The sequence below is a fragment of the Alosa pseudoharengus genome, unplaced genomic scaffold (genome assembly GCF_046254945.1).
Source record: "Alosa pseudoharengus isolate Yale_2024_CS ecotype anadromous, Long Island Sound unplaced genomic scaffold, YU_APseudo_1.1 YU_APseudo_1.1_scf_24, whole genome shotgun sequence".
NCBI lineage: Eukaryota > Metazoa > Chordata > Actinopteri > Clupeiformes > Clupeidae > Alosa > Alosa pseudoharengus.
In genome coordinates, this window is record NW_027468689.1 from 26596546 (window position 1) to 26606352 (window position 9807).

At 44.1% G+C, this 9807-nt stretch overlaps 1 protein-coding gene across 1 annotated transcript; it reads right to left on the minus strand.

Moving 5' to 3' along the window:
* Positions 1-224: 224 nt before the first annotated feature.
* Positions 225-2837, minus strand: slitrk5 (SLIT and NTRK like family member 5). Its single transcript, XM_076302718.1, has one exon. The coding sequence runs from the start codon at positions 2835-2837 to the stop codon at positions 225-227; it is 2613 nt and encodes an 870-aa protein (XP_076158833.1).
* Positions 2838-9807: the final 6970 nt, after the last annotated feature.

Consider the following 9807-nt stretch of genomic DNA (forward strand, 5'->3'; position numbering starts at 1 on the left):
TTGTGTTCCTCCACTCAAGTTCAGAGAGCATTTACTTTATTTTTTTTTGTTATGTCATGTAGCTTTTGAAAAAAAAAACGTAATACAGTTGGGCACACCCCATTTCGGATCCTTTTTTTTTGTTGTTTTTCAAGTTGATGAATGTTGTGCCAAGGCACCCTTCTCTCTGAGCCAGCACACAATACATTGGGGGAAAAAATGCTTGATTTTCTATAGACAAATGTTCAAAACTGACTGAATGTTGTTTGTTTCTCAAGAACTTCGAGGTAGTCTGGCTCAACTTGAAGTTTAGCCTTCAGTTCCAAGTACTCGTTTCTGTTGGGCTCCACATAAACAGTACTCGGTGTGGTTCCATACAGCATAGTTTCTCGTATTCTGTCAGGGTGCAAGTACTGACGTCTAACGTCAAAGTTTGCGTTGTACGTGTACGGAGCCGGTCCAGTGTATTTGTACTCGAAGGTGTTGCCCGGGGTCGCTGGCGGCTTGTCCGGCTCGAGTATTCCTCGGAAGAAATGCTCGGCGTCCTGCACGGGGGACGGGTCCTCGCGTGGCTCGATGGTGCTCACGCTGTAGCTTGGACTCCGCATGGTGCTGCTGTCCCGCTCCTCGTCCACCGTGCTCCGGTACGTCCCCTTTAGTTCGTGGAAGTCACGGTAGTCCTCTACGGCGTTGCCCTCCCGCGACCTGTAGATGGGGTTCTTGCACATGTGGCCCAGCGGTTGGGGAATGTACTCGTAGACGTGTCCGGCGGGCGCCTTGCCCTTGGGGACAGAACGGTTGCTGTAAAGGCTGTACTGGAGGTTGAACGAGCTCACGTCCGAGTTGTTGGTGCTCGTGCGGTCACTCTGGGACTTTTTGCGCCGCTTCATGACGACCACGAACAGCCCCGCCGCCACAAACACGGACATGATGAAGACGAGCAGCAGGCTGAGGATGAGGACGGAGAGCGGGACGGTGCTGGACGGAGGGTGGAAGGGCTGCGAGGGCTCGGCGGTGGTGGCCCGGCCGGCGAACGGCTCATCGGATGGGGCCACCGTGGACACGACGACGTCCGAGTAATCTGGACACAGCTGCTCCGCAAGCACGGAGCGCATGTCTTGACCCGACAGCTGCTGTGGTTTCTCGCAGATAACGTCGTTGACCACTGTGCCCAGATTGAGCTGATCGAGCCAGATCTTCATCCCCACGGCATCACATGAGCATTCCCAGGGGTTCTCGAAAAGATCGATCTGCACCAGCGACTTAAGCTGATCCAACACGCCACTCACAGGCAAGTTTTGAAAGTGGTTGCTGCGCAAATTGAGCCGAGAGAGGGACATACTGGAAAAGACACCCCCTGGCAAGGTTTTCAGGAGATTGTTGTTGAGAAACAGCAGCTGGAGGTTGGGCAAGAATCTGAAGGTGCCCCCGACAATCTCTCTGATTTTGTTGTACTCTAAGTACAGGTACTGCAGACTCTGCAGCCCGAAAAACATATCTGCCGTGAGACGGTCGATTAAATTGCCATTCAAGTACAGCCTACGCAACTGAGTTAAATCCCCAAAAGCTCTGTCTTGTATGACTGCTATCCGATTGTTTCCCAGGTGAAGCAAATCCAATCCCGTGGCCTCCACGAAATCCGATCTACGCACAACAGGGATGTAATTCCCTGTGAGGTACAACTTTTTGGGATTGTATGGCTTGGGCTTAAGATCTGATATGCTCTCAATTTTCCGCTCTTGGCAGTTGACATTCAGCCCGAGGTCAGATATTTGCAGATTGCACGTGCACGCAGTGGGGCAGTCCAAAGGCACAGGGGCTTTGGTCTGAAAGGCGATGATGGGCCCGTAGTTGTAAGGGTTGGAGGGGATGCGGGAGGTGGGCTTGGAGCGGGTTTTGTTGGGGGGCCTGGTGCCCTTGGTGGGCCTCGATGACGACCTGAAGACGCCCGAGGAGGTGGCCGAGGTGGTGACCGCTGCCGGGGTGGTCTGGAAGAAGCCGCTGGTGCTCAGGGGTGGCGGCGGGCGCATCTCGTACTCGGAGATGGGCCGTCGTGGGCACAGCTCCTGCTTGGAGACCTCGTCCAGGTCCCGGCCGTGCAGGCGGAAGGGGGTCTCGCAAATGACCTCCCCGACCAGTGCCGTGTAGGCAATGCTCTCCAGCCAAGCCTTGAGGGCGATGAGCTCACACGAGCAGTTCCATGGGTTCTCCTCCAGTTGTAATTCCACAACGTTGCCCATATGCTCCAACAAACCCACGACGGGGAACACTTTCAAACGGTTCCCCCTCACATCCAGGTGAGTCAACGGTACATTCCGGAAAATGTTCGCAGGCATAACTGACAACAAGTTGTCATTCAAAATGAGTACAGTGAGATGGTGGAGCTTGTTCAGAGCATTAGGATCTATGTTACTGATATAATTATAATCAATCTGAAGGTATTCCAGACTCTCTAGCCCTGTAAAGGTATCATCCCTTAGAACATCTATTTTGTTATTGTTCAGGTGCAATCTCTTGAGGCCCTGGAGCCCATTAAAAGCTCCAGTCTCAATCTCTGATATATCATTATTTCCTAAATGCAAAATGGTCACGCCGGTGTAATTGATAAAGTCATTGATGGCCAGTTTTTTCAGGAGATTTCCTGTCAACAGGAGATGGTATGTGGAAAAATGCACAGGGCTTATTTCCGTCAGTCGGACAATCCCTCTGTTCTCACAGCTGACAGATAGTATCCCCTCTTTCTCCTCACAAGTACACAGTTTTCTGCAGATCTCCCCATAATTGTCATACATCTCCACCAAACTCAGAGATGCCACGACCAAAAGGATTATTTTCAGTATCCAGATATGCATTTTCATGGGAGAGAATGGCCCAACTCACTGTAGTGCAGATGCTGTCTGTGTTGTCATCTAGAAGAGAAAGCAAGCATCATCTGTAAATTGAAACATATGCATTTGCACTATATGAAGAAATGAAAAAAAAAATATATATATATATATATATATATATATATATTAGTAATGGAGCAAATATAAAATACACGAAATACAGTATTGAAGCATACCTAATTTAAAACAAAAAAACACAGCATAGTGTATTGCATGTATTAGGAAGCTATACATTTTATTAAAGACCAAGAGGAGTTTGCATTAGAAATACATATTAGCATTTTTCTGTACTAATAGTCCATGCCATACATCCATCAAGGTGCAAACCTTGTATATTCCTGTTACAAGTATTGTTAAGTATTGTCAAGTCATATTCTTGACAACATATTTTGCTACATATTATTTGTTGCAAGAGAGTGTGCAGTATCCCTCATATTTTAGAACGGAGTAGGAGCATCATTCAATTCCTTGCATTTCTTATGAAGTCAGCTAGCCAACATGAAGAACGCTATCGTCTGTCTGAACATCAGGCAGTAACAACAACAGCCGTTTGCGGGCTAAAAATCGCGTACCTATTTTGCTGCGCAATGTTGCAGAATTAAATCCTAGGACACAACTTGAGCGGATGTGTTGTTCAAAAACCACAGACAACCTAGATATCCCATCCTCTCGATTGCAAAGTGCTCGTGGGCACAAATGCCAGCGTTGCTTCCCCTTGAATGGAGGCATATTTGTTTCCACACTGAATAATTCATCTAAATAAATGTCCTAAAACATCGATATCAACAATAACCGGAGCCTTTTAAAGTTGTACCATGTCAAAGCGATCGCATCCCTTATACATATTGGCTAATAACATGAAAAACATACTGTACTCACCCTGCATATCCGATGACTGTAAGTTTTTAAGCGATAACTCACGAGTATTGAGGTATTCCCTTCGTGGTAGCAACCCAGTGAGTACATTAATGTACGGTTTCTGCTCAAACCCAAGATAGCGTTCATCGCCACTCTCACATGCGCTAGAAACAGTGATTGTAACAGCCGCGACAATCGGAGCCCGTCACCCCTCGGGCAAAAAGAAATCCCGAGTTCATTAAAAACAAAATTCACTAAGCTACGTCATTCGTAATACACAAATATCCTATTTACCAACGTGAAACGATCGATAGTAGTGTAGCCTATATCACACCGATTAGAAACATATCTATAGCTTATCGGAAGGAAGATGACTTGATTCAGGCGCAAAAATCTCTCTCCCTCTCCCCTCTCTCTCTCTCTCTCTCTCTCTCTCTCTCTCTCTCTCTTCAGTTGCGCACACACACACATACCTACTGAGCGCACACCAAGATGAACACGAACTCTTTTGCGTCTATTTATTGTGCTATGTTCAAAAGCAGCAATCCATACCGTGATCCATGATATACTTAACATTATGCTGAAGAATTGTCTACATCATTTGTGACTGAAAAAAGATTATATTGTGAAGTGATAATAATTCAACTGAACAGAAATGCATTGACGTCCGACTCATCTAAATGACACTTCAAATGTAGCAACACAACCGGCCTGAAAAAAAAGCGTTCTTCATGGAAGTTAACCATAGAGAAAACATTGAGGGGAAAAGGGATGAAAGAACAGAAGGCATCATAATAATAACTCTTTCGCAAGAAAATATCACATTTTACAACATCACAACATTATTCTAATCTCATGCCCAGTTGCTACCTCCTTTTAATTCAGTATACTACTTAACACCCGCAGTGCATCAGTGGCACATACATTTCAGCACCACAGACAGCTCCCCGGTACAGACCATGGCTGCACATGCATTTTCCCCAACTAATTCGTTAGGTGAAAAAAAAAATCTTACCGGGTTGGAATTCGAGAACGTGATAGCATTGCTACCGCCAGGAATGTGTACTTTCCTTTAGGATCATATTAGTCCCGCTTTCCCAACTGTAAAATCCTCAGAGTCGAAGGTCCGTAGTCTCCAGCTTTGAATACATGCACTGAATTGTACAAACTGTCTCTCTAAGCTGGCGATGTGACGGTCAAGAAGACACCGTCAGACTATGGGTTTCTCACGGTGAATGTCCACCAGCACATCGAAACCATACCGTGGAAAAAATGTCCATTTTCAAAAAAGAGTGAAATATTGCGAGAAATTCATATGCCACCATCTAGACATTCATCCCGATCGAGACCACCCTCCCTCTGGAACGTAGACCGGCGAAAACGGATGGGCAAAGCTCGCATCCCCCGGTCTGTTCTGAGTGGTATGGCTTATATCGCCCTCCTCATATGCTCTATCTTTCCAAGGTGTCCTTATGTTTCACTCAAGCGCTCATCTCATAGGTGTTATGTCCGGACTCCGGGTTGCAATCCGTTTATTTCATAATTCTAAAGCATCGGTATTATCAGCTTGATACGGCGTAGAACTGCATAGGCATTATTGTTAGGCAAATTTAACCAGCGCTTCAACTAGTGGAACTTGGATTTCGATTGGCTCACTGTTGCTGTACCACTGTCAGATCAAATGCAGATTTTTGTCCAGGCGGTACCAAATTACTGACATCAGATACAGGAAATAAAGTAGGCTAGAGATTTTAGAAAGCTGTTCGCGTGATCAAAATGTTCTATTGCGTATTTTGCATTTAAATCAATTGGAAACACACAAGCAGTGAAAGCATAAGAGAGAGCTGAGAGAGAGAGAGAGAGAGAGAGAGAGAGAGAGAGAGAGAGAGAGAGAGAGAGGTGCCCATAGAGGGCAGCACAATGCGATAAAATATTTGTTGTTTGGAGTCTTTCCAGCATACATAAGGAACACCTTGCTAGTTAAAAGTGAGTTTCATCATATCATAGTTCTACTTAACATAAGCTACCATGGCTTAATTTGACCAACAAAAAGGGCTATGGCGCAATCAATGATGAAACAGAAAATTTGGTTTAATGACAGTTGGTATGTGGCATACAAAATACAAATAATTGTATTAATTGATAGGCTGGTCTATAAGCTATTTTACAGATATAAACACAGATATACTGTGTTGTATCTTACAGGAAATTATTTTACTGAAATCTGATTCATGTTATTAGCCGTGCAAACCACTCGTGAAAGCTGGACTGAGTTATTTGTGAGCATACAGTATACTCTGAGTAAGTGCAGCAAAGACAAGGACATTGTATGCCTGGCATTTCCATGGTACTTCCAGAACTTTCTTTTGTTCATAACTATTCTCTGACACATTCAGGAACTCTTGGGAATTAAAGAGACAGAAGATCTAGGCTGGTCGATGTTCTGCATAATAATAACACTATCCTCCCTCTTAATCACTGCTGCGGAGATTACCTCTGGAGATTTCTAAGACTACCGTAGTGGTTATGCCACATTTATTTATCAACACACAACTCTGAGGGGAGATGTCCTCCACACTGTTTAATTACTGCTATACCTAAGACATGGCATAATTGTATTTGAAGGGGTAAAGAAAATTGTGTTTCTTTAAGACCCTTCATTTAATTTTGCAAATCATACACCTACACAAGTGAGTCATTGTGATTCTAACATGTCTCACATCTAACATGTGATTATTATGTGTTGAGTTTATTGCAAGACCTCTGTTGAACATAATATTAGATGGGAATGTCATATCGTAAACTGACTAATTAATTGAGGATGTGTTTGTTCCATGTTCTTTGGTGCTACCTCTATAGCTATCTCAGTGTATGCTGCTCTTGTCCAGTAGCTAAAAGCAGACGACATCACCAGGGTTACCACCCAAAAACAACACAGAAGGTAAAGACCAAACACAGGGTGAACTGGGACTACTGGTCTCATTTAAAATTTAGTTCAGTGTATAAGACGCTGCTTTAGGGTAATGTGATGTCCATTTATTCAGATAATTGAAGTTGATTATTGAAGTTTGGACTCTAAATTGTACACAGTTTGTAGCCACTCTGTATAATACTGTAGCAGTATAGTATTTTACATTCAGTGTACTGCAACAATGCTATCGTCCATATGGTGCAAGCTTGACAGACAAATAATAGGGTTGTATGCACATGAAAAACTATATGATTGTACATGTGAAGATGATCCCGTCACAGATGTGCATGTTGACTCCTCATCATGAAGATAAACAATTCAATCCCTGATTTAAAGCACTAGATTGCAGAGATTATTATACTGTATGTTTAGAGGCATTCAGACTGTCCAGATGCCTAAGTAACAAGTGGTATGCATTAGTACTGTTTGGTTTACAATCACAAAGTGGATGTGTGACTCTCTCTCTCTGCTTTTTCTCCCCCCACCTTCCCTCCCTCTCTCTCTCTCTCTCTCTCTCTATCTCTCTCTCTCTCTCTCTCTGTTGGCAAAAGATCCACTGGGGCTCAGCTTCAATTAGACCTTGAGAGCCACAGAGAGGACTAAGTGTAAATAGAATTAAATCTAGCATATGGGTGCCGGCATGTCCAACGGAATCTCCCCTTTTGTCCACATTGTATGCTAATTCAAGAGTCGACACTCGCTGCGCACGGCACCCAAAATGTCAATAAACACCAGTGACATCCCCAACATGGCATCCAAATTAACCGTGGAGATGCATTAAATTATCTTAAAGTCCCTGTCCGGGTAATCGCATTAACGGACTGCACGAACAACAGGAAGTTTCCCGTAGTGAAGGACAAATCCCTCACCGCAGCCCCAGCAAGAGGGGGGGGGGGGTGCAGGAGAGTCCCAGCCCTGCAGTTCCTTCCACAGGGAGGCCTTCTTGGCTCTCAGCCCTTGGGATGGCTTGCCCCCATTGGAATGACAGTCATAATTCATTAGCTGGCCTCATTATTGGATTTTGTGATGGAAGAGATAGCAGAATGGAGATTGCTGTGTTGTGCTGCGGAGGTGACTGCGTTTTAAACCTGCAATTATGGGGGCATAATTACATTGGGCGCTCTTTGTTGCCGGAGTCTATATGCGATTCCTGAAATGTTAATGCGCTGTGGAAATGCACTGCATGGACTGTCGTTGAACCAAAATGATGGACTAATGGACAAAAAAATTACTAAGTGGGTTGATGGATGGATCTGTGCTTTAACTCCCAGACTGACAAGAGCATGACAAAGTCAAATTACGGTGGCCAACTTCAGCTGTCAGCTTGAGTGTAGCTTTCATGGGTAATTTTGGCTAAATTAATTTGATTCAAGGTGCACATATAACAAATGTCAATGTAAAAATACATATTTGAACATATGCATTCCCTCTCTGCCTCAAATGAAAACATTACATGTGAGACCTTGGATGAAGGTTAAGGAAGGTTAAACAGAAGCCCAGGCAATCATTATTTATGACCAATTTTTGTGGAACACCGTGTGGCAGTGTTGTCTGACCTGACATGGAAATGCTCATGATGATTGCAACATAAATTACTCTCGGCTCGGGTTCCTCCTATTATTTCACATTCACTCAGCTATCCTTTCAGCAACAGACAAGCAGTGCCCAAAGCAATTAAAATTGACGATGCATTTACTACGAAAAAGGCAACGTGCATCCAGCTCCTAGTCAGGGGTTGGCTCATCACTGGAAAAAAAAATCACTCTCAACTCTCCCTCTAGCCCACTGCACTTTATAAGCTATAGCTGTGAACAGCGTTGAATGCCAATACAGTTTCTCTCTGAAAGCATTCCCATTCAGACTATACTGACTGTGTGCCTTGTGTTTAGTACTGTGTGAGGTAAGGTAACAGTAGAGACGTGTTGAACGTACGATATGTCTGTTTCTTTCCTACCTCAACCATATTTCCAAAGCCCATGCCATGCGTAACAATACCTAGCCTTGTGATGGGGCCATGTAATCAAACGTCCCAATCTCTCATCTGGCTCCACCATGGTGTAAAGGCCCAGCAAGGGAGCCCAGCTGAAGACAGGCATGTGGTGTTTGACAGAGGAGATTGATTGTCACAGCCAGAACAGGTTACACAGGGGGGATAATCTATCTGTAATAGATTGGGCAGGCTATTTAAAACATAAAACATTGAATGGATGCCATGTTTTTCTTTTAATACTGCAGAGTTTGAGGGAGACAGATACTGGTCATGGTCTGAGGGCGGGACTACAAGGAAGAGGGCAGGGAATGAAATGACCAGGTAAGAGTTCAATATCAGTTCAATGCTTATGCAGTTGATGCTTTTTAGGGTGTCTAGGGGAATCAAACTGGCCAGATAGCGTTTTAGAATAAGAATTTAATATATTGTTCACTCAAAGAGCATATTTTACAGTCACTTAATACTTTTAAGAATGTAGTGTTCATATTTAATGCTAAAGTAGATAAGATCCTACACTTGCTGCGTGGATTAATTCAATTTTAAAACAAGCAATGGCTGGCCAGTGATTTATTTGGTCAGTTAGTGCAAAATAGCAGTACATGCATGCGGGCACGAGATCTGCATTAAAGATGCAAAACAACCATGAGGAACACATCAGCCATCACATAGCTGATTGGTCTAATTGTCTAGATGTGGGTTTCACTGACACCTCATCCCCTCTGTATCAGCCCAGGACCAGGACTTGCTACACAGTGTGAACGTGTCCTCTCTATATAGGAGAATGTGGTAATCAACTAGATGTACCGCATAGCGGTACAAAATATGACCGCCGCTCAGTCCTGTACATCCGTTCCGCGAAAAGAAATCACACTTCAATTTGTCTCCATTTTTTACTCCATCCCCCACTCTTAAAACTTTTGTGTATGCTTGTTTGGCATGCCTGAGTGTGTGTGTGCGGCTGCACAGAAAGTAGCCTACTGGTGCTGAAAAGGTGAATAGATTGTAGAATAGCCAAAGAAGATGTAGCATTGTTATAAAACCTTTAAAATCTCTAAACAATCACAAGTAGGGCAGTTCATCACGGTTCATCCATGGCAACTGGATTGATGAAAGGTCACTTA

Bases quoted from the DNA above. Each gene is read 5' to 3' on its own strand.
- slitrk5 (XM_076302718.1), bottom strand. From the start codon at position 2,837: ATGAAAATGCATATCTGGATACTGAAAATAATCCTTTTGGTCGTGGCA.